At 34.1% G+C, this 25,145-nt stretch overlaps 2 protein-coding genes across 3 annotated transcripts; one reads left to right on the top strand and one right to left on the bottom strand.

Moving 5' to 3' along the window:
* On the top strand, positions 1-24,949 carry LOC120144086 (asparagine synthetase [glutamine-hydrolyzing] 1). 2 transcript variants are annotated; one of them, XM_039158241.1, is made up of 16 exons: positions 1-10; positions 1,601-1,606; positions 9,453-9,456; positions 21,612-21,697; positions 22,049-22,187; positions 22,300-22,395; positions 22,477-22,618; positions 22,701-22,891; positions 22,985-23,146; positions 23,235-23,315; positions 23,408-23,629; positions 23,720-23,854; positions 23,939-24,019; positions 24,107-24,193; positions 24,274-24,381; positions 24,472-24,693. In XM_039158241.1, exons 4-16 carry the CDS (start codon positions 21,618-21,620, stop codon positions 24,691-24,693), a joined length of 1,746 nt encoding a protein of 581 aa, XP_039014172.1. In that variant the 5' UTR covers positions 1-10; positions 1,601-1,606; positions 9,453-9,456; positions 21,612-21,617. The 2 variants fall into 2 exon arrangements, with proteins under 2 accessions (XP_039014172.1, XP_039014173.1); XM_039158242.1 differs by lacking the exons at positions 1-10; positions 1,601-1,606; positions 9,453-9,456 and having other exon boundaries at positions 21,618-21,697; positions 24,472-24,949.
* Positions 8,007-8,501, bottom strand: LOC120144057. The gene has a single exon (XM_039158210.1). It carries the CDS (start codon positions 8,499-8,501, stop codon positions 8,007-8,009), a length of 495 nt encoding a protein of 164 aa, XP_039014141.1.
* Positions 24,950-25,145: the final 196 nt, after the last annotated feature.

Here is a 25,145-nt window from a genome sequence, read left to right as displayed (position 1 = left end):
GAAACTCTTAGTGGCACCCTATCATGTAGTCGATATATGGAGACTTCAATGTATCGATGAATAGAGTGATGAACTCTTTTTTAGTCATTGGTGGATGCACTTGAGATGCAATATCCTCTATCGTTGTGCGTACTGTCGAAAGCTCTCATAATCTTCATCCCCATATTCTGAAGCATTGTTCGATCGGGGGCCATATCAATCATGTGCTTGTATTGGCCCAGAAAAGCACTAGCCAAATCCCTCAGGAGCGGACTTGAGAACGACTCAGTTGGTGTACCACCTTGAAGCGGGGGTCCAATCAAACTATCTTGAAAGCAGTGGATCAACATCTGATCATTGTTAGTGTATCCAGTCATCCTTCGATACATCGTGAGGTGGGCATTGGGGCTGGTTCCCCTGTACTTTTCAAAACTCGGGCATCTTGAATTTGGGGGGAGCACCAAGTCGGGAATAGTACTAGTTCGTTGCATCCATCCCGTGTGGAGGGTTTGTCCCTCATTCCCTGAAATGTCTCTCTGCACCACTGTTTCAAATCTCTCGGGATCGTTGGCTCTTCTCGTCGCTTGGTGACTAGGAATCCTGTTGGACGAGCTACCATTTGGCCAACTATGTCCTTTTGGTTTTGCAAGATACGATCCACGGTGGTCTTTTGCATCTGCTCCATTTTAACCTCCACTCAGCTTGCATCTTTGTAACCTCTCTTCTAGCTCTTTCTTCAGTTGCTCGTATTTTGCATCCATTCTCAGTACTGTGTGAATGCAGTTGCACAGTTAGAAGTGTTTCCTTAAAGTTTCCCGCAAGGTATGATTAATGCATGTAACAATGCTTAAATGAATGTTGTGCAAAATGTAATGATGAAAATGCAGATGCAAAAATATTGATCCCAACGACGAATATTTTAGAACAATTTTCACCAGAGATAAAAGTTTCACATTACAGACAGTCCAATTTACAAACATGTCTTCGCTTAGATGGTGAGCCTGGAATGGATCACTTCATCTCGGATCTTCGTCCTCAATAATCATGCCCCTCAAGCGCTCTGTAATCTGACTCCGTTAATGCCTTGGTGGTAGTGAGGTCGGTGTGTCGCTCTTTGATAACTAGCGATGAAATGATTGTAGATAAGACTCCACTGCTAGATTACTCCTTGAATCAGTGGATCATCATCTCAGTATCGAATGATGCACGATCTTCGAGCTCACTGCTTCATCTCAGATCTTTGTACTTGGAACCGATGCCCCTCAATGCTCTGTAAACTAACTCCATTAATACCTCGGCTATGCTGAAGTTTGTGCTTCACTCCCTGATGGTTAACGATGGAATAATTGTGGATGAGAATCTACTGCTGGTACTCCTTAGATCAGTGGATTATCATATCAGTCTCGAATGATGCACGATATTCGAGAAAATCTCATTCTTGTACTCTGGACTTCTTTTAGCCCTCGATGCATGTCTGTGTATGCGATCGCTCGATTGAAAACTTTTATCTCTTCTTGTGAAAATTTTCTCTCGAATATCCCCTTACGGATCAACACTTTTGCATTATGATGATGCAATGCAATGCAATGCAAATGACAAAATGACACAAACAAAAGAGAAGAAATAAGTTAGTATACACAAACAAAAGAGAAAAATAAGTTAGTACATGTAAAATAACTGATACAAATAAAAAATGTAATTCAGAGATGAATAACACCTACCCGTCATGATATCTACCCGAAAATGCTTTCAATAAATAACATTCCTACCTAGACATGTTATCTACCCAAAATGATTTTTTTTCAAGAAATTAATCCTAACCGCATGGTATCTAGTTCGCATGCTTTTATTTAACCTAATTTAAAGCAAAAAGGAAAGGTTCAGAAATGCTCCTCCTTTGTGTACACTTAGTTTGGGTACCTACTGACGGACAGAGGTTCGATATAACTATACCTAGGGTGACCGTTCTACGGTTCACTATGCATGGTTTCGGCTCTAACAGGAAAATGGGACTCGAAACTCACCCCGACTAATTTGGATCGAAGCTCGTGTCTAGAGCTTATGTTATGCACATGTATGTGTTGTGTGAGGAGGAACTACCTACCTTGACTCAAAATGAAAAAAAACTCGACAAAAACTTGGACAGAGCCTGAAAGCAAAAGATAAATATTAGTATAATATTAAAAATGAAGCAATTAAAAACTTCAATAAATGATCATAAATTAACTAAAAACTAGAAATCATAATTTCCACCAAGATGACAATATGTAAACGACATACAGCCTACCTCTCTAAAAAAGTCCCCAGCAGAGTCGCCAAGCTGTCATAACCATTTTTTTTGTAAAACAATTAAATATTATTTTAAAAACGATTATGACTTTAATTTGGAAAAAATTGGGCAATTTTGGATTAATTTGAATTAATTGAATAGAGTCGCCATCGACCTTTGGATTAGGTAAGTCGAATACCTAAAAAAAGTTTTTAAAACAATTTTAATTAAAATCATTTTTAGACAAAAATGGCATGCGTTTACCAGAAATCGTATTAAAACGTTTCGGGAGTCGGTTACGCGTGGGGAAGGATTAGCACCCTACACGCCCCAAAACTGGTACTGGATCGCTTACACGTTGTCGTAAATGGCAGACTTATAATCGAATATGAAATTAAAATGTGATCCATTTATTGAACATTGATTAATTTGATTCGATTAAATAAATAGAGAAAATTCTTTAACTCGAAAAGAAATCAAAATTAGCAATCCTCCATCGGAAAAGCTAACTCTAATATTTCTTATCATTATTAGAATATTCCCTTCTCATTGATATTAAAAAACATGAATCAAATATAAATGAAAATCGATCTTTGCATAAATAAATCGCTATTTAAAAACATACATTACATTGTTCAACATGAAATAAAATGAATTAATTGACTAAATGAAATCCATTCATTTCAAAACCCATTTCGTTAGAACATCGTGTCGGATTGTACCACTTCGATCAAGTGATACTTTCCACGCCCGTTCTACAAATTCGCATTCTTGAAAATATCGAGTAAATATGAAATAAAATTTAATTAATAAGCATTTATAATAACCACAAATACATACATAAATGTAAGGTTAAAAATTAACATAATATATACTCATGCATACATATTAGAGACATAAGTAATAATTTGCAAACATGATGATTTAGAATACAAAATAATAAAACTGAACAAACCAAGTTAATATATGAATACAAAACAATTTAACTAATTTAAATCTGTAAAAATACATATATAATTACAATGAAAATGGAACACAAACAATTCATACAATAATTTCAAGGATTAAAACTAACCGAAACATAACAACAAGGTCCTAATGGATGATAAACCCCAAACTTTAAACACTAAACCATAGATACTAACCAAAATAAATGCAAGGCTAAACATAGAATTAAAAGCATGAATAGATTCATTTCCACCTATAACAGAGTTATGGACTAACATGAAATGTAATATAAAGTAGTAGACATGCAAGAGCATTAATCCTAAAGTCAATGGTAAGCAAACAGTGGCCAAAATGAAAAGAATAATGAGTTTCACACTCAAAATCATATATCAACAAAAATTGGAATGATAACAAGGCAATGGCTAAAATATAAATACTGCAAAATGAGTGGCTCGAAATAAAATGATACGGAATTGCGTTCAGTGATCAAAATGAAAGAATTATGAAATTTAAAACTCAAAACATGAAATCGAAACTTGCATTCGTGACTAAAATGGAACCTTTATAAACATCATTACCAGAGTCAAATATTAAAAACAATGGAATAACATATAAAATGGTGACTAAAATATAATATTTACGAATTTTAAAACCATACTCAAACAGTCACAGAAACGTGTATAATGTACAAGATCAGTGACTATAATGAACGTGCAAGAAAAGTATTCTACATAAGTATGAACAAACTAAAGTACAATGATCCAAACTCAAATATAAACACAAGAGTATTTAAAGGCAATAAAGTACTAAATTATAAAAAAAATGAAATCAGAGCTCAAAATAAAAATAAAAAAACTTCATTGATAAAAGATAATCCAACATTACAAAATGCGGAGGGACCTAAACAGGGATTTACCCCAAATATGAAAACACGCTGGGTGAGTTTACAAAGCCACAGGGATTAAAAGTGTAGTTATACCCTTCTTCGGACGCGCAGCCGCCCTTGATCAAACGACGCCGTTTCGCTTGTAGGTTATAAGACCCAATAAGGATTTTAAAACCCTATTTCTCATTTATTTTCCTCTCTCAGCCGCTCTCATCTCTCCCTTTATACTCTCCCCCTTTCCCTCTTGCTTCCTCGCCACGAGGAGAACAGAGCACCAAGGGCTCCCTGGCCACCGTAGATCGGTGGCCACAGGGATTAAATAAACCCCCAAAGACCCCCAGTTCCTCACCCTCTGTTACCCATGGTTCAACCGAGCCTCATAAGGCTCGAAGAACACCGCAACCACCTCCTTGAGCCATGAAACATCCTCTCAATATAAACTCAACAGTTAGGGACTCCAATGAAGACCCTAGAAAGGTAAAATCTCCTCCCTTTATCTATTTTTTGTCTCGAATATATGTTTTTTTCCTCAGTTATTTTTTGTTTTTTCCCGAATGGGTTCCTCACCCAATGCTCTCTGGTTTCTCTTTGCTTTCTTTTTTCTGGCCTTCCGAATCCTCCCCTTGCATGCTATTTTTTTGCTTCATTTATCCTTGATTTTTGGTAGGAATAATGATATCTATGTATAGGGGACAATTTTCCCGATTTATCGGGATTTTAGGTATTATTTTAATGGGTTTTGGATTTGATTTAATTTGACTGATTTGGGTGATATTTTTCACTGTTGATGACGATGGTGGGTCAATGTTATTACAGAAGAGGACGGAGGCGGCGATGGAGGCTGTCGGCGGCGACAAGAGTGAAGTCCAGCTCGAGCGTCAACTGGGAACTGGGGAGTTGAAGGCGGCGGCTGGTGTTAGGGGATTAGGGTTAAAACCCTAATTTGTTTTAGGGTTTAAAACCCTAATCTGGTGGGTTAGTTCAGACTGGGCCTGTGGATTGGTTGGCCTCCTGGTGGGCTTGAGTTGTATTGGGCTTTGGGTCTTTGTACTGGGCCTGGAAACATAATGTAATATGTAAATAAAATAATAATAATAATTAAAATAACGATAATAATAATATATATATAAAAAAAAACCCGGACAAAAACGGGTGTCTACACCCTCCACATTCCTAAATTCAACATTATTTCTTGGATGACAATCTTGGATAGACTCCCAACTAGGGAGAGGCTTACTCGAATGGGAATTGCTTTTGATGTTTCATGTATTTTATGTAATGAGGCCCTAGAATCGAGAAATCACTTGTTTGCTGACTATGCAACGGTTGTTTCCCTATAGAAAGCTATATTGAACTTCTCTCACTTACCAAGTCTCCTATGTCATGGGATAATATGCTTGCTTGGGCTTGTGGAACTTGGAAAGGTAAATCCCTCTTTACTATCATTATGAAGATTGCTTGGGGTGCTTTCATTTATATTGTTTGGGAGGAAAGAAATAGAAGACTATTCCAAGGAAGATCTCGAACGATCGAAGAGATGGCAAGCTCCATTAAAGAGATAGTTGGCATTCAACTTAGAGGTAGAAATTTTAATAGACTTGATAATGTTAATATTTTTTTTTGTAACAATTGGGGTATAGGCTAACCATTTTATGTTGTAAGTAGCTTGTCTTTGCTCCTTGAATGGGATGTATTTTGTTATTGAACTCTTCTATTCGGGTAATAAATTTTAACTTATCCAAAAAAAAAAGTCTAGTTTTTCATTAAGTCAATAAATTATTTATTTTCCCCTTGCATGAGATGACTAAAATTCGAATAATAAATGATTTTATTTACTTAAATTCTATCAAATTTTCATTTCATTATTTTCTTTTATATATTTTTAATTTTACTATCCATATTTGATGCTTGTAAAAAAATTATAAAATTTGAGGTAATATTGTTCCTTTGCTTGTTCATTGCTCTACGCCTCCTTGAGCTACATATATATATATATATATAATAGTTACGAAACTCTCTTGGAATATACCACATTTTTATTTCACTATCATAAGGTGGAAAAATAGAAAACAAAAAGCATCGATAATATTAATTAATTTCTTTGGTCATCACATTCTTTATATAAATATATTTATATGTATATAAATTATAATTGATGCATATTTATATTATATAAAAATACTTAACAAAGTAATTATCCGGTTAAAAAAACAAAGTAATTAGAAAATTGAAATAATACACTAAACACATTAATATCAACATATACTTGTACTAGAAAAAAAATATCCATCAATACGGTTTTAATTAACTTGTATTCCCACCTTGACTTGAATCTTAAAGAATAAATCGTGTTAATATAAATATAATTAGTTAATTAATTTCAGCTCATTAATTAATCCAACCTGTCCAATTGCCACTATATATATAGAATTGAAAATAAAAGTACAACCGAATTCAGAAAAAAAATACACAATGTTCACTTTTAAGTTTTGTGTAAATAGCATCTCTGAATTTTTATTTAATGTGTATGGTTTTAATCTATAGTTTTTAAAAAAAATGATTAAAAGAAAAAAATCATAAATTCAGTCGCTATTTATTCTCGTGCTTTTGTTTTGATTATTCAACTATTTTTTTTAAAATATATCTAACCATATATTATGGTTTTGAATTTGCAATAACGTTACAACTAACATGATAATTTTGAATTTCTAAATCATTATTTTTTATTACTCAAATTGATTTTATTTAATCAGTAAGACGACGACACATGTTAAAATTAATACGTAAAATAACATTAAATTTTTTTAAAGTTCAAAGCAACATCGTAATTTTATAAGAACACGTCTGGATATTGTGGAATATAAATATAGTAATATAGTATTAATATTTATATATTACTTAAATAAAAATGCATTATTTCATTGAGAAACTTTTACATTTCATTAGTGATATCAAAATCCAAGATAAAAGGTGACAAAGTAACATAGAGGTGGGCTCCATTTTAGGGAATTAGGAGTGGAGCAAAAATAACAGAAAAAAAAAGGTCGTGAAAATGTGGTTAATAATTGCTTATATATTGGAGAATGCAGAAGATAAGATCAACCACTGTGAAGTTTATCCTTTTCTAAATGACACAATAATAACGACAAAGATAAAGCAAAATTATATAATTTTATATTGTGGAGCAAAATACAAAAGTTGGAAAATGGGAACACAAATGATAAACACAGTTGTTTGGGGGTGGCAGAGATAAGATATTTGAAACCTTCTAAATATTTAAATTCATTTATCATTTCCAAATTTGTTAAATAATTCATAATTATTTAAATAAATAAAAATAAGATAATAAATTTGGATCGAAGTAAGACATGGATTTGATAAATTTTGGTACATTTGATAATTAGAATGGTTAATAAGAATTTTAGTGATTTGATTCAGAGAGTATAAGATTATATTTAAAAGTTAGATATAATATTTTATTTAGTTTATTTAGATAGGGAAGTAAAGAATATAATGATAGTTACTTATTTTTCAATAAAAATGATAGAAGAATTCACGGAAAAGATAGCTTATGATTTTTTGTGTGTGGATAATTCAAAATTTTTATTATCCAAAATAATAAAGTTTTGCTACAATCTAATCAACCAAATAAAACAAAAAATAACAGTGCACAACCTAAACAAAATAATGATTGGTACAAAAACTATAAGCCCCAAGCATTACACAAGGAAAGATTAATGCTATCAATCCTATTGATGTTTTTCCCCTAAGACTTAATCGGACAACCTCATAAATTTCAGTAAAAAGTTGTTCTGCAGATCTAGACCGAGCTTGAAAAATTTTTTGGTTTCTTTCCTGCCATATAGAATAGATGAATGCAGACCAAGCAATCTTTAAAATAGAGGTAATGAGAGACTTCCCTTTCTATGAAGTGATTGCTCTATAAACCATGTCGTTCCATGTCAAATGTGATGCATTCATTCCATTCACATTCAAAATAATATTCCATAAGCGATCTTCTAATGAACAGTCTGTGAAAAGATGGTTTCGAGTCTTAGGATAATTACTACAGTTAACACATAAAGCAGCAGCGTTAATGCCCATATTTTGCAGACGATCTCTTGTAGGCAATCTGTCTTGAATGGTCATCCAGACGATTAAACAATGCTTCGGTATATGCAATGGAAACCAAAGGAGATTATGCCAAGGGACTTTTTGGCTTTTAGGTCGAATATCATCCCAAATATCCTTAATCGCATTAGAATCAGAACTGAATTGCAAAGCATCAGTCCTTATTTTGAGGATTTTCCTGGTACTCCAACTCGTACTAGAATTAGGAACGAATTTCCAGAAGTTTTGGTCTTTAATAACATATCTGTTTAACCATGCCACCCAAAGAGAACCATCACCAGCAAGCATTTTCCTTAAGAGTTGAATCATACAAGCTCTATTCCAGCTTGTAATGTTCTTCAAACCGAGACCCCCTTCTGATTTAGGAAGGCAAATTTTATCCCATGACACTCTAGCTCATGCAGCAGATTTATCAGAACCTTTCCAGAAGAATCTGGAACAAAGTTGCTATACCTTTTTAAGAATCGAAGTAGGCAGCAACAATTGTCTGCACTAGTAATTGCTAACATTGTAGATAACAAATTTAATCAATTCCAGTATGCCAGCGTAACTTAAGTTCCGAGTAGACCAATGAAGAAGTCTTTGTTTAATTTTAGTAATAAGAGCTTCACAATCTTTCTCATTCAACTTCCGTGTGACCAGAGGAATTCCTAGATATTTGACAGGAAGATAACTAATTCTGAAACGAGAAATTTGAATAATGCCCTCAATTGATCTTGGAGAGACTCCAGCAACGAAAATTTCACATTTGGATGGGTTAATATTTAGATCTGAGATATCCTTGAAATGATCCAGAACACTAAGAACGCCAGCAACAGAATCAGGATTTCCTTTGCAGAAAATAAGAAGATCATCAGCAAAGGAAAGATGAGTAAGCCCAATCTTCTTGCATTTCGGGTGAAAACTAAATAAGCCTTTACAAGCAGCCAGGTTGAGCATTCGAGATAAGACGTTAATCGCAAGAACAAAGAGATAAGGGGAAAGAGGATCCCCCTGCCTAAGACCTCGAGCCCCTTTAAAGTAACCTATCAAAGTGTCATTGAAAGAAATTGAGTACCTAGGTTGGGTGAAACAGATTTCAGTCCATTCAATGAATTTTTGAGGGAGATTTATTGCTTTAAGAATGGATGAAATAAATCCCCAGCTTATGGAATCAAAAGCTTTATGAAGATCAATTTTCAAAGTGCATCTAGGGGAAATAGAGTTCTTACCATAACCTTTGACAATCTCTTGGGCAAGAAGAGTATTATCGACAATGTTTCTTCCTCTGATAAATGTTGTCTGGTTTAAAGAAATTATCTCTGGAAGATTGTTGTTCATTCTTTTAACAAGAATTTTGGAAGTGGCCTTGTAAATAATTGAACGACAAGAAATGGGGCGAAAGTCTTTAACAGTAGAGAGATCAGGAACTTTTGGAGCAAGATCAACAATGGTTGAGTTGAAAGCTGGAAGCAAAGAATCATTCAAAAAGAAATATTTAACAGCAACAATAACGTCTTTACCCACTATATTCCAGGCTTTCTTGAAAAAGAGAGAAGAAAACCCATCAGGACCCGGGGCTTTTTCATTTCCTTGATTGAAAATGGCTTATTTAATTTCTTCTGCAGTGACTTCATCAACAAGGCTAGACGAAGCTTCAGAGGGAAGATTATAGTTAATAATAGAATTGATGAGATTAGGATCAATAGATTTAACCGAATGATCAACTGTTCCAATAAGCTTGGAAAAGAAATCAATCACCTCTTTAGCCATAGAGTCAAAAGATTCAACTCTATTTCCTTTATCATCCACAAGAATTCTAATAGTATCCCTCTTGTTTTTTAAGGCCATCATAGAATGGAAAATTTTTGTATTTTTATCATCATCCTTTAACCATTGAGTTTTAGCCTTTTGCTTAAGGAACATACTTTCAGCTTCTTCCAAGGTCTTTAACTCTTCATGAAGAGCAAGTTCTTTTTCAATTGTATCTTCCCCTTTTAAAGTGAAAATTTGTTGATTCTCCAATTCAATTCTTTTAGCTTTTACCTGCTCCACAATACCGCTAAAATGTTCCTTATTAAAGCACTTTAAACTATCTTTGAGTCTTTTAAGTTTGGAGAACAACATCGGCATAGGGTCTCCTGGGCAAAACGAATCCAAGACTATCTTACCACTTCCAAAAAATCCTGGTGAGCAGTTCAGCAGTTGAAGAATTTAAACGGTTTAGGTATGCTAGCATAATTCTCTTTAGAAAGCCAAGTAATGGCCATACAATGATCAGAGACTCCTGGAGGAACAAATTCCACAAAGGAGTGTTTAAAAGTAGCATACCAGCTTGAATTAATCAGAACTCTGTCAAGCTTTCTGGCCAGGAAAAGGTCTTTTTGTTTGTTATTCCAAGTGTACAATGGCCCAAAGAAAGGATGGTCAATAAGCTCCATCTCACAAGTAAAATCTTGGAACTCTTTCATATCCATGGTCAAATAGTTACCAAACACGTCATGATCAGAACTCTCATTAGAATGCAAAAAGATATTAAAATCTCCCCCTAAAACCCATGGATCATGGTTAATCGTATTTCCAACACCTTTAATCTGCTGCCATAAGTTTCTTATAGCAATTTCAGCATTACTACCGTAGATAGAAGTGATGAACACATGAGATCCAAGAAAAATACCTTTTATGGTAATACTTTGGTCAACAACTTGAATGATGGTAAAGTTTAGATCATTCCTCCACAACACCTATATTCTACCATTGCTAGCATGATCGTAGTTCGTACAGATGTTCCAGTTCGAAAACTTAGATTTCAAAATGGCTTCTGACTTATCAACTTTAACTCTAGAACATCAACCTTATTAAGATTAGCTCTAAGAACTACTTTATTTTGCTTAAGAGGACTGTTAAGCCCTCTTATGTTCCAGAAGCTTATAATCATTTAAGAAGAGCAGTAGAGGAACCCAATGGCCCTTCTATACTAACAACTGAATCACTCTTTGCTTTACCTAGATTTTTCTTCTTCTTTGATTTGAGTACATTTACCAGTTCAGCCACTCCCTGAGAATCAGCTCTAGGAATCCTAGGCATACTATCGTTATTGAGAGAAATACCATCATCAGAGTTAAGAATTGCATATCTGTTTGTAGAACCTGTTAAAGAGGTTTTTGATTTTTCCTTAGCAGGCCTAGCTCTTCCCCTTTTATGATCTGAGTGCTGTATAGGATTATCAACATCAGTTGCTTCAACAATCTGTTTAACACTTTCACTCTCAGGTTTAACATTAGTGACTGTTACTGTTACAGTTTCTTTATGCACATTCTGAGAGGCCGAGACATTAGAGATAACAAGGTTATCTACTTTTCATTGATCATCCTGTAAATCTTCTATGTTCAGGGGTTGGACTTCCTCAGTGTTAATATTATTGGTTGTAGAATCCTGTAAAACCTCTATTCCTTCCACTTGAGTGGCAATCTTTTTAGATGAGCTTTCCTTTTTTTAACCCAAACTTGAGAAACAATAGGTGCATTGGAAGATTTCTTAATGCAATCTTTTTCATTATGACCAAACACCATACAATTATTACAGAAAGAAGGATACCAAGGCACCTCTACTTGAATCGAAGTAGACTGTCCATCTCGTAGAACTACTTCAATGAATTTAGGAATGACATCGTGTACACCAATCTCAATACAGACTTTAGCATACTCGAGCCTAGATTTAGTAGCAATAATGGAATCCATAGAGATATGAACTCCAATAGCACTGGCTATATAGCTTAAACCAGCTCGAGAAAATAATTCTAAGAGTACGTTATACAGATTTACCCATATTGGAATTTTAGACAGATTTAAACTAAGCCTTTTCATACTGGGTTCCCATTTTCTAAGTATGAGAGGCTTATTATGCACATGCCATGGTCAATTTTTGAGCACCCATTCATGGGTTGATTCAGAAGTGAAAGAGAAAACAAACAGATTTTGACCAGCGAAACTAACCTGTATCCGTGAACCCTGCAAAGCTTTTCCCCACAAACTATCAACAATCCTTTGCACTAAGGTGAAAGAGGGGGGAACTCCCAGGAATTGGCCCACGAGAGACTGTTTCCATTCAAGAATCCCAACTTCTAGAACCTCTGGAGGGGGGAGAACAGTTGGGTTACCCTCGCAAGATTTTGGGGGAAAATAATCGAGGGCTTGACTTTATCCACTGCCAAACAATTACATCCAATCCATCAGCACAAATAGCACAGTGTTAAGAAACCAACAGAAAAGGATCAGAAATGAATATCGGAAGAGGAATACCGGCGAAACGACGGGAGTTCTCAGATGCCATTAGCCCTGCTAACGTGCGCCCGGAGAGAACACATGATTTTTAATTCTCTCCTAAAATATTAGCTTATGATTTTATGTTTCGCACACTCTTTGAATTTTTCATGTTTTCAATTTTTTTCATTTTAATTTCATTTTTTGATGGCGTTTCTATAAGGAAAAAAAAATATGATAAGTACAAAATCGCTGCCGTCCATTGATAAGTATGAGAGCTTAGCAACTTATAGAAATCACACACATGGACGGTCCAGATAATTAAATTCCATCGTTGTTTAGCCCATACCAACCCATATTCTTTTTAATATTTAATTTCGTCCATGAAGTTCTATATATATGAAATCCCTTGCTGTTATGTTTAGCTAAAAATAAAATAAAATACAAACGTAAGAGATAAAGCATATGGTAATAGCAAAAATCAATATCATAGCTAGCATAGGTGTATCTGTGATTATTTTATTATTATTTTAATTTTTTAAAAGTTTAATTTAATATACGAGACATGATTAATTTTTTAAGCTGAATCAAGTTTTATTCACCTCTGCTTAAATATGTAATGTAAATCGGTTAAATTAGATTATTTTTTTCCCGACACTAAAATAATTAAGAAAAATTCAACACTCAAAACACCAGAATAGTTTGGGAAGAAGAAAACACCAATAATTATAATAAAACATTGATTAGCTTATCATTATAATTAATTATATAATCAACTGTATATTTAGTGCATTGTCTTTCTAGTAATAATAGATCACGTTTTTCATGAGATCTATCTTGTTTTAAATGGCAGTTAGACTTGTCCTTATAATTTTATTTGCTAAACCGCACCCACGATCAAGTGAATTTAATTTTAACTATTGATATTTTAATTTTATTAACTAATTCACCTTATAAGTGTTATTAATCAAATCATCCGTCGTTAATATTTAATGTAGAAGTTTACATGTCTGTTAAAAGAATTAGTATAATTACAGATTTAGTCCTTAATATTTACTTATTATATTAATTTATTTATAATTTTTATTCAATTTAATTAATTTAATCTCTAATTAGATAGTGATATGATTGGATGATATTTTCTTAACTTTAATTAAATTGTCAAAGAGTAAGCAATGAGAGCGATCAAACCCAGGTCTTAAATTTTTTAACGAGGCTTCTTTCGATGCCCGAAATTGTATAGTCCCGTTCCATTTTAATCACACTATACGTTTTAAAAAAAAGAAAACAAGCTAAAACACATATTTGATAAAAGTTTATAATATGTGCATATATTAATTATAACTATGGACAAAGAAAAATAATTGAAGACATGTGCATATAAATCATCAAAATAAATATAATAGATGATATAATAAATTATGATTAAAGAAAGATTTAAAATAAAAATGAGATTGAGATTTTTATATTATTAAACTAAATTTATTTTTTTCATATTTATTTTTATAATTGCATATATATAATTATTAAATTGAGTATTTTAAATTAAATAATAATTTTATTTTAAAAAAATAATTCTCTTTAATTTTATTAATAGTTGAGTCATACAATTTATTAACTACAATTAATTATATATATGAAATATGGTAAACTTTATCAAATATGTGCTTTGGTTTGGTGGTTAAGGTGCGCTCACTTCTCCACTACAAGAAAATTATTCTACAGCGGCGTTTTTAGCGGCGTTTTGGAAGTAAACGTCACTAATTTTAAACATATTGTGGCGTTTACATAGCAAACGCCACAAAATTGTAGCTTTAGCGGCGTTTCTATACAAACGCCGCAATAGGTTCATCAATAGTGGCATTTTTTCAACAAACGCCGCAACAGAGTAGTACTTTAGTGGCATTTCTAGAAAAACGTCGCAACTGAGTAGTACTTTAGTGGCGTTTTTATACAAACGCCGCTATAGACTTGTACTTTAGTGGCATTTTTATACAAACACCCTATACAATTGTACTTTAGTGGCGTTTTTGTTTATAAACGCCGCGAAAGACTTGTACATTAGTGGCGTTTTTATATAAACACTGCTATACACTTGTACTTTAGTGGCGTTTGTATACAAACATTGCTATACACTAGTACTTTAGTGGCGTTTGTATTTATAAACGCCGCAAATTTATAAGTCCTACACCTTCAACCCTTTTTTCATTTTTCTCCGTTCACCCAATTTTCAATCCCGCCTTTTACCCAAACCCATCTGCTTCACTACCAAACCCCAAACCCATCTACTTCACTGCCATTTTTACTCTATCTCTGATTTTGGTTCCCTTATCCACATTTCCCCCAACTTTCAAATCCTCGTTTTTCATTCTGCGAAATTTATCGTTAACACCGTCATCAGTCGTTGTTGTTCTTTTTATTTTGGTTTTGATTTTGATTTCGCCCTTTGCTTTGCTGCTTATTTCTCACTGCTATAAATAACGACTCTATTTGTTCATTTGTTTTTCCATTCCATTTAGTTTCAACGAAGGCAGAATCAGGAGAGAAAAATGAAGTACGTGCTTGTTCACCCCCACCAAGTCGGTTATGAGCACAACTTCTATAATGAGTTCTGCTTAAGCGCTCTCCGTGTCGAAAGGGTCGAGCATGGTTTCGTTTCCTGCACTTTCAAAGTCCCTCCTTGCCTCATCGTAAGTTGTCCCCAATAAAACCCTATCTCAAATTCCCTGGAATTAGAATTCTATCAGATCTGGCTTCATTTCTTTTTGTTGAATAAATTAACTTTGGTAGGATAAAAATGGGAATTTAGCAGCGGGGGCCATTTCGTTTCTGGGAACTACTAAGTTCAATAATGAATTTCTAGCTCCTTTGCTCTAGTGGGTTGCTTTTAATTTAGTACTGATCATGTCTTACGATGCATCGAGTGTTTTCAGAAAGTCATTCACATCTATTAATTATTTCTTGATTTTGGGCGTATTTTATGCTGCTTGAATCGGTTAGCCGATTTGATCATGAATTAAAGTAGCCCGAGTTTTTCACCATCTGAATTTGGACCAATAGAAAGATATGCTAGTTGAAAATTGTAACAAAGGACGTGAGATCGGGTAATGTGTTTACCAGTTAGGGTTTTCAATTTGATTCATCCTGGGTTTCAAATCTTCTTTGGATTTGAGTTAAGGGGCTTTAGATTGTTGATTTATATGATCAAATCGAGTTGAGTTTCATAGTTTTTTTGGTTTCGAGTCAGAATTTGCAGGTCTAAACTTATATCACGCCTCTTGTTTTGAAGCTGAAGGAAGAATTGAAAGAATATCTTTCTATAATCCTACTAGCTTTTATGTAGTTGGTTCTCTTCAGTCGTGTATTATGATCCATTGCAGATTATAATCCCACTGGTCTTTCTTCTTTCACATTAATTAATCTGTTTCTAAGAGAGTTTGGTTATACTGCTTTTAATACGATCGGAGGCCATTTGCAGGATGAGTTAGAGATTACCTCAAATGCTTTAGGACAAAGAGGAGGTTATGATGGAACAATTGCTCTTGTTAGAAATAAAGCAACATGGGAGTTAATTGCTGAAGGTCGGCATTCGTTGCTATTATTACCTATTTACCTTAATCACCTAACTTAATATTTGATGGGACATATCTGAAATCTGGTTATACAAATATTCCCTTAAATTCAATTATATTTTTTTATCACTGCAGAATGTTGATGGTGGTTTTGCTACATATGAGCTGAGAAGATCCTATTAGTGGTTAGAGGTAACTGCTTGACACGTATATGGCCTTATAATTTATTTGAACTAGGGGAAATGAAAGTAGATGAAAACTCTGCTTCTTGAGATGAAATCATTGTTTAGGAAAGATGGAGTTAACATATGTGTGATATACTGTTTGTTTATGGTTTAACGCTTACGTTACTATTATTAATTATTCTTAGAACAATTTAACCTTTATAATTGTCAATTTTTTTTGCATTTTGTAATGTGGCATGTATAATTGCACTGTTTCATGTTTCTCCCATTTTAAGTTGATCAACCCTGCTGAAACTTTTGGCGACATAGTTATCGATTACCTGTAAGTTCCTAGCTTACATTTTTTGTATAAGTCAATTTTTTATAATTGATTGCATTCTGATTTGATGTTTATGGAGTGGCAACATAGATATATTGAATGCACCTCAGCAGCAATTTAGGCACTAGCCTCATTCAGGAAATTAAATCCTGAACATAGAACAGAAGAAATTCAAAATTGTATTGGTAGAGCTGTTGGGTTTATAAAAAAGATGCAGGCAGAAGATGGCTCCTGGTTCGTTTAGAACTATTCCATAATCTATATCTTTTACGTGTTTACTTTGTAATTATTTGTCTTTACAGATTCGGCTACTTCGAGCAATTCTTCAACATGGAAAACTCAGTATCCATTGCTGAAGAACTTGCTTTGTGCTGTCATTTTTTGCTAGGTATGGATCCTAGGGCATCTGCTTCAGTTATGCAGGATTCATTTACTTATAAAAAGGAGATGCAAAGTAAGAAGTTTGATACTTGATTTTAGGAATTTACTAATTTAAATATTGATTCTTTATTCTTATGAATTTATATTAGAATATTTATTTTTCTTAATTTTTTTATTTCCTTATTCAATAATCCTAATTTATGGTCACAAAGATTATAAATCCAATAAATATGTAATGTCGTATGGTTATTTTTTCTTAGGCGATAAAGTATAACAAAAGGCCTTTTGGTAACGGTTTGAAGTATCATCCTATAAATATGATAATTGTTTGAGGTTTTCAATAAGAATTTACTTAGAGCATTAACAAAAGCTCAAGTACGGACTCATTGCGGCTATTACAGGAACTGCTGGCTATGTTGGTTATCTCTCTTACAGTAAGTCGTTTTTCTTTTGATTAAGATTGGGTCATTTGTGATTTAATTTTTATTACAATTTAAATGTGGGTTTTTAATATGATTAAAAATGTATATGTTTTTTAAAAAATTTAATTCGTTTTACAGAGTGTTCATACGAGGAAGTAGATCAGAAGGCAAAGGCATTGCGGGCTGCTGCAAATTTTACTCCTAGTGAAGATGCATCTGTTGTTGATGTATGTTTGAGTTTGTTTGGAATTTTATCATTTTTAAATGAATTTCATCATTTTTAAATGAATTTTCTCATTTTAGCTTAGTATTTGAATAATGTTGTTCTAATTGTTCAATATTTTTTAGTCAAATTACCTTTACAAGAATTTGTTCTAATTGTTTACCATTTAATTCTTCGATTTGAATTTTGTAGGAATGATCTTGCGGATGGATTACTGGAGAGGCTTTAAGTAGCAAATTTCTGGTTGTCGGTCTTGAGGATATTCATATATCATGTGTTTCTTAGTGTTGGTAGGACTTTTTTTATGTGTTTTAATCAAATGTCCTAAACATTCTCTTACATAAACAGTATTTTGGTGTCTAAACTTATGTAATGTCTAGCTTGATGTTTCAGTACCGACCGAAGATTTATTTATTTAACTTGGATGTTTGTAAAATTTGAATTTTTTTTATATTTTTATGTATTCATACTTAATTAGAATCGTAATGAAATTTAAGATGGTTATTGGATATTGTTACAGCTTCAATTTGAGTAATACAAAATTGGAAGAAGATATGTTGAGAAGCAGTTTCAATTAGCGGCGTTTGTTCTAAAAACGCCGCTATAGAATTGACCTTTTGCGGCGTTTGTTCAAAAAATGCCGCTATAGATTCTGACCTTTTGTGGCGTTTGTTCAAAAAATGTCGCTATAGATCTGACCTTTTGCGGCGTTTGTATCAAAATGCCGCTATAGAATGACCTTTTGCGGCATTTTGTTCTAAAAACGCCGCTATAGATCTGACATTTTGCGGCGTTTGTTCTGAAAACGCCGCTATATATCACTACCTTTTGTGGCGTTTGTTCCGAAAACCCCGCTATATATATCGACTTTTAGCGGCGTTTGTTCCTAAAATGCCGCTATAGATATCGACCTTTAGCGGCTTTTGATGTTGTTCTTTTGCGGCGTTTGTATCTAAAACGCCACTATAGAACGACCTTTTGTTCTAAAAACGCCGCTATAGATATGACATTTTGCGGCGTTTGTTATGAAAACGCCGCTATATATATCAACTTTTAGCGGCGTTTGTTCCTAAAACACCGCTATAGATATCGACCTTTAGCGGCGTTTGTTCCAAAAGCACCGCAGTAGATCTTGACCTATTGCGGCGTTTTTAGTTCTCAAACGCCGCTAACTTTAGCGGCGCCGGTATGGCCGGCGTTTCTTGCGGCGTTTTTCCAATCGCCGTAAGTTCTTTTAGCGGCGCTTAAAAACGCCGCTATAGGACTAAAAAAACGCTGCTAATACTCTGTTGTAGCTCATCACCAAATATGGAGCTTCGTCCAATACAAAATATTTTAATAATTATGAAGGCATAACGTTTACTGCCTTCATATCCTTCGGGTAAGTCCCTTCTTATTCTTATTAATTAGGTTTGTTGGTTGATGTATAGACATGAAAGATAGGATCAATGTTAATCTTTGTATAGATTGAAGAATGGAGTAAGCTTGGTGTAATTGTTTTTTTGTTAGCAGACTGCTTCTTTGGATATAAACGAAAATTTATCTTCAAAAAAGAGATAAAGTTCAAACTCATTGAGTGGCCTCAATAGTTGAAGGAAATGTTGTTATATCTTGAAGTCCTAAGTTCTAGTAATTGTATTTGCAGGGTGTGCGCGCTTTACCAGTGATTAATAAAAATTATGAATAGAGAATTAACAGAATTCAAAATAAACCTATATTTTATAATGCCATGTGCATCACTTATTATTATTATTTTAAACTATCAGAATCCCTTAAAGGATATTCTAGTGTTCGTTGGTTTATGTTATGTGAAATGGCGTATTGAGTTGCCAAAAGTCATTTAATTTGAAGAGAAATAATTGTAGGAAAAGTAAAATCTGTAAAATAACCATCGAAAAGTCAGCTAAAATCCTTTTACTATTTTATTTACGGGATAAAATATATTAGAGATCATTAAATTATGAGATAAAGTACATAAATGGTCCTCAATTATATAATATTATTTTATTGAGTCCATGACTATTAAAAGTTACAAAATATCCCCGACTATAAGACGCTATTTTATTGAGTCACTCGATTATTAAAAGTTACAAAACAATCTAACCTAAAAATAATTTCTACATTGTTATCAATAAAACAATCAAATTATGTCATTTTTTATAACTTTATTATTAATTATTGATCAATAAAAAACCAAATCACTTTAGCACAATTAACTCCAATCATAGGCAAAAATACAAGAATCCTACAAAGTTTGATTATGATTGCGGTAATATATATTAATGTCAATTTTCAAATCAATTTTTTATTCTTTTGCACTTGCACTTTTATGATTAAATGTGTAATTAAAGAGGTTATTCATCGCGATAAACAAACCATACAAAGTTGTCTTTTAACATCTAGGTCGAGTCTAAATATGTATTTGAACTTGATCTTAACTTCGATTATATCAACATGTTATTTATAACCGTAACTAATGTTTAAATAATCATGTAAGAATAATTCATTGAAGAGTCTCAGTGGTTAAAGAGAATGTTATTTTATTTTAAGGTCTTGAGTTAAAACAACTATGTGTGTAAGGTGTATATTATTAATGGTTAAAAAAATTATGAATATATACTACTTTATAATCGCGCATATCAATGACAATATAAAAATGAAATTATGATCAGATGAAATGAAATAGAGCCACTTTAGGGTTTCTTATGAAATGCGGCATGGAACAAAACTACAACTATGATGTTTTAGGGATTACGAAGGAAATTCCAAGTTCATATTGGTTATGGATTGAGAACGAGAATTAAATTATATGAGAACTAATCTCCCCTTGTTCCCTAGTAGTTTAATGATAGAACAATTAAATGTTAACTGACTGATTGCAAGTTCAAACCTTAAGAAATTTTGATTCATTCCGAATTAAAGAATTCACTATTTAACGATATGTAACTCATTCTCATAATCTTTATTTTTGTCATCATTTTATCTTATTGTATCATATTTTATTCTGAGATATTAGAAAATCACCGTCAATACAACAGTCATTGGACGATTATTTCGACATGGAATAGAAATCAGACCAAAAATAAATGGACCATCCATCAAACAAATGTACGAAAATGACAAAAAAAATATAGACAATGTTTTTGGAGCATCGATTATTGGCATGCTGTTTTATTTGTATTTTATTCATACGCGATGATTCGTTCACCTCTTCCTCAATAATTGCTTTGGATGATCTAACTCCAATTATTCATTCGGTTTTTATTATTTAATACCATACTTAAAATACAATTTCTTCGAAAGTTACATAATAATTATTATTTATATATTCCTCGATTATTAAGATACTCCCTTGATCATATCTTTGAGTAAAACCAATCAACGGCATAGGTTGCATCACCGGAACTAAGGTCATCTCCAGTCCTCATCTCTACTCTACCGCATATCTATCTCTACTCTAGAGATGAAATAATAATCCATCTCCAGCGTTATCTTTACATTACCACTAACTCTACTCATCATCATCTATGACATCCTGTTTATAGATGACACGTGGATTGATAGAAAGATTTAACGGTGCCAAGTGGCAACAGTTGACTTTCATAAAATTCGAACAAATCTATTTTCTTTTATTATTTCTATTATATTTAAATAAATGATTCATATATTAAATTACAAATGTATTATCATAGAGTTGAAATGAATTTAAATATATTCATTACATTTTCAACCTTTGACAATTTATTAGCGCTGAGTCATCAATGGGAAAACAGGGTGGGACGGTCAAAACAGCAACAGTAATAACCAACCACGTTAATACACGTGGAGAGACGTGAGAGGTGGGGCCCGAGAAGCGACGAAACCTCGCCGCTTGAAAGGTACCCCCGAAGGTTTGCAGCTATAAATACGGTGCGTTTGGGGCTTCGACGAGATTTCAAACCACAGCAAACGAGTTACCTTGCCCTGTTTTTGTTTCCCTGTAATAGTAACCGCTTTCTTCGTGGTCTTTTCTTGTTCTTCAGACAAGAAAGTCTTTTGGAGTGTTAATTTCCAAGAGAAAAATGTGTGGGATTTTAGCAGTTTTGGGTTGTTCTGATGATTCTCAGGCTAAAAGAGTTCGAGTGTTGGAACTTTCTCGCAGGCATATAATCTTTCCTTTTTTTTTTCTCAAGTTTTTATACTTTTTTAGCTTTGGGGGTGTTTTCTTTTAGCTAAAAGACTTGATTTTGATGAAATTTAAGCTTAAACTTGGTCTTGAATTCTTGGTCTTTAAGCTATGTCGGGAGTTTCGAAGCAGAGACTCTGCAACTTGGAAACATAAGAAAAGTGACAGAGTGCATGTTTTAAGATGCTCATTCAATCGGATAATGAATATTATCCACGTGGGGTTTGGGTTATAATTCAACAATTACTTGCAAGAAAAGAAACTTATTAAGTGAAACAGGGGAGCTGAAATTGTTAGTAATGTTTTTTTATGATGTTTTATGAACAGGCTGAAGCACCGTGGACCTGACTGGAGTGGCCTTTACCAGCACGGAGACTGTTATTTGGCACATCAACGCCTTGCCATCATCGATCCTGCTTCCGGTGACCAACCTCTCTTTAATGAAGACAAGACTGTTGCTGTCACTGTAACTCTCTCCATGCTCCATTTTTTACCCTATATGATCACTCGTTAACTTTTCAAACATTTAAGGGCTAAATTATGTGTTGAAATTGGTCAATTTATGCGGTAAAAACTAGGTGAATGGAGAGATTTATAACCATGAAGAGCTGAGGAAGAAGCTGGTGAACCACAAGTTCAGGACTGGCAGTGACTGTGATGTTATTGCTCATCTGGTAAGTTTCTATGGCAAAACTACTGGAGTTATTGTTCTAGTAAGTGTAAATATTGATTATTAAACTTAATTTACATGATAGTATGAGGAGTACGGGGAAGACTTTGTGGACATGTTGGATGGAATCTTCTCATTTGTGCTGCTGGACACACGAGACAACAGCTTCATTGTTGCTCGGGATGCTATCGGTGTCACCTCCCTCTATATTGGCTGGGGACTTGATGGTATATTAAATCTTGCTTTTTCTCAGTTGCTAGGAATTTGGGTTGAAACTGGTTTTTCCTAATTCCTTTTTTCTGTAATCAGGTTCGGTTTGGATATCGTCGGAATTGAAAGGGTTGAACGATGACTGTGAACATTTCGAAAGCTTTCCCCCTGGTCACATATACTCTAGCAAATCAGGAGGATTTAGGAGGTGGTACAACCCGGCTTGGTTCTCCGAGGCCATTCCATCTGTTCCATATGATCCCCTTGTTCTTCGACGTGCATTTGAGAATGTAAGATCGATGACTTGCTGCCCAAGGAACACTTGACTCTTTTTTTTTCCTGTTATTTTGGCTTACGGATGGTATCGGATATGCTTTTTACAGGCTGTGACCAAAAGACTGATGACCGATGTGCCTTTCGGTGTTTTGCTATCTGGAGGCCTTGATTCATCATTGGTTGCTTCGATCACTGCTCGGTATTTGGTTGGCACCAAGGCTGCCAAACAGTGGGGAGCTCAGCTCCATTCTTTCTGTGTTGGCCTAGAGGTAAATCGAAAGTTTACGATGAAACCTTAAAGTATAGCTTTGATGTATTTAAATGGTTCTTGAAACTTGTTTGTCAACTTCTCTGCAGGGTTCCCCAGATTTGAAGGCAGCAAAGGAGGTTGCAGACTATCTGGGAACTGTCCATCATGAGTTTCATTTCACTGTTCAAGTATTGACTCTTAACATTCTTAAAACATTTTCTGTTCAGTAATTTCTGGTCTAATAGTCCTATAACAAGCTAGTTACTCTTTAATGTGGCAGGATGGAATCGATGCGATTGAGGATGTCATCTATCACATCGAAACTTACGATGTGACCACTATCAGGGCAAGCACCCCTATGTTTCTGATGTCAAGAAAGATTAAGTCACTAGGAGTGAAGATGGTTATTTCTGGTGAAGGATCTGATGAGATATTTGGTGGATATCTATACTTCCACAAGGCACCAAACAAGGAAGAACTCCACCGTGAAACATGCCGCAAGGTAATACATCGTCTTATTCAGCACTTCACAAGTAGGGGGGCTTGAACACATATAACGTAATCTGGTCTGATTTGATACATCTTTGTGCAGATCAAAGCCCTTCACCAATATGATTGCCTGAGAGCTAACAAAGCAACATCTGCATGGGGATTAGAGGCTCGAGTCCCCTTCTTAGACAAAGAATTTATTAACGTTGCCATGTCTATCGACCCTGAAGTGAAGATGGTATGTATGTAAACATTTTTTTCTTATTCGCGATTGAGATTTACAGACTGGTGAAAAATACCAATACTTTTGTTTATGAATCAGATCAGAAAAGATGAAGGACGCATCGAGAAATGGGTTCTAAGAAGAGCCTTTGATGACGAAAAACATCCCTATCTGCCAAAGGTCTTAAAATATTCTAACATCATCTCTGTTCTTTGATATTTGTAAACTATAAAGCCAAACTAAATTGTCCTATATGATGTCCTGCAGCATATCCTATACAGACAAAAGGAACAGTTCAGTGACGGCGTCGGTTATTGTTGGATCGATGGTCTCAAAACCCATGCTGCACGACATGTAAATATCATTCTAATGCATTTTCTCTTATATGCTTTTACTTAGTATATTGTTTGTAATTTACAATTACAATCTTCCAGGTGACTGATAAGATGATGTTCAATGCTTCTAACATCTTCCCTCACAATACACCGACTACAAAAGAAGCATATTACTACCGGATGATTTTCGAGAGGTTCTTCCCTCAGGTGATTTTCCGAGTTCTGCAGTTTCAAATACGTTTACACAATGATTTACTAAAGTGCTCACTGAACATCTTTCTTCGCTTGGATTAACAGAACTCTGCTAGATTGACTGTCCCTGGAGGAGCTAGTGTGGCATGCAGCACTGCTAAAGCTGTAGAGTGGGATGCTGCCTGGAAAAACAACCTTGACCCCTCAGGCCGGGCTGCCTTGGGGGTTCATCTCTCAGCTTACGACGCCGAGACTCCTCTCAGCAACAAGCCATCCAAGGTTATCGATAGTATGATGGAAGTTCCTGGTGTCGCCATACAAAGTTAGTGCCTACTTAAAGGAATCAAATCGTGTCGACTCATTTAATAAGGGAGTAGGATTTGAGTGGCATATCCATCAAGCTTCGGAACGCGTTTCTGTATAATATAGACGATATATACCAGTACTAAAAGATTCCCAAATCATCAGATCATCTTTGTTATCATTAAGCCTGTTGTTTCCTATGTTTTCTATGTTGTGTAATCGATATTCTGTGGCGGAAGTTAATCATTAATGAGAATCTTCCCTTTTGTTGGTGTAATGTGAAAGATCTTCAGCTTTCTTGCCCTAAGGACTGTAATATCGGATAAATTGGAACTAAACAATAATTCAAAAAGAAACATTTTGTCCCCACTAGTTTAATGGAGCATCATTTAACCTGTCTAAATCTTGAAGATAATATCAGATTTGACTTGAAATAATAAATATCACCATGAGAATAAATAAGCAAATAAGTATGA

Source organism: Hibiscus syriacus, unplaced genomic scaffold (assembly GCF_006381635.1).
Source record: "Hibiscus syriacus cultivar Baekdansim isolate YM2019G1 unplaced genomic scaffold, ASM638163v2 tig00110879_pilon, whole genome shotgun sequence".
In the NCBI taxonomy this organism is placed as follows: Eukaryota; Viridiplantae; Streptophyta; class Magnoliopsida; order Malvales; family Malvaceae; genus Hibiscus; species Hibiscus syriacus.
Note: the sequence above shows the minus strand (reverse complement) of the source record. Positions and strands in the feature narration are given on the sequence as shown.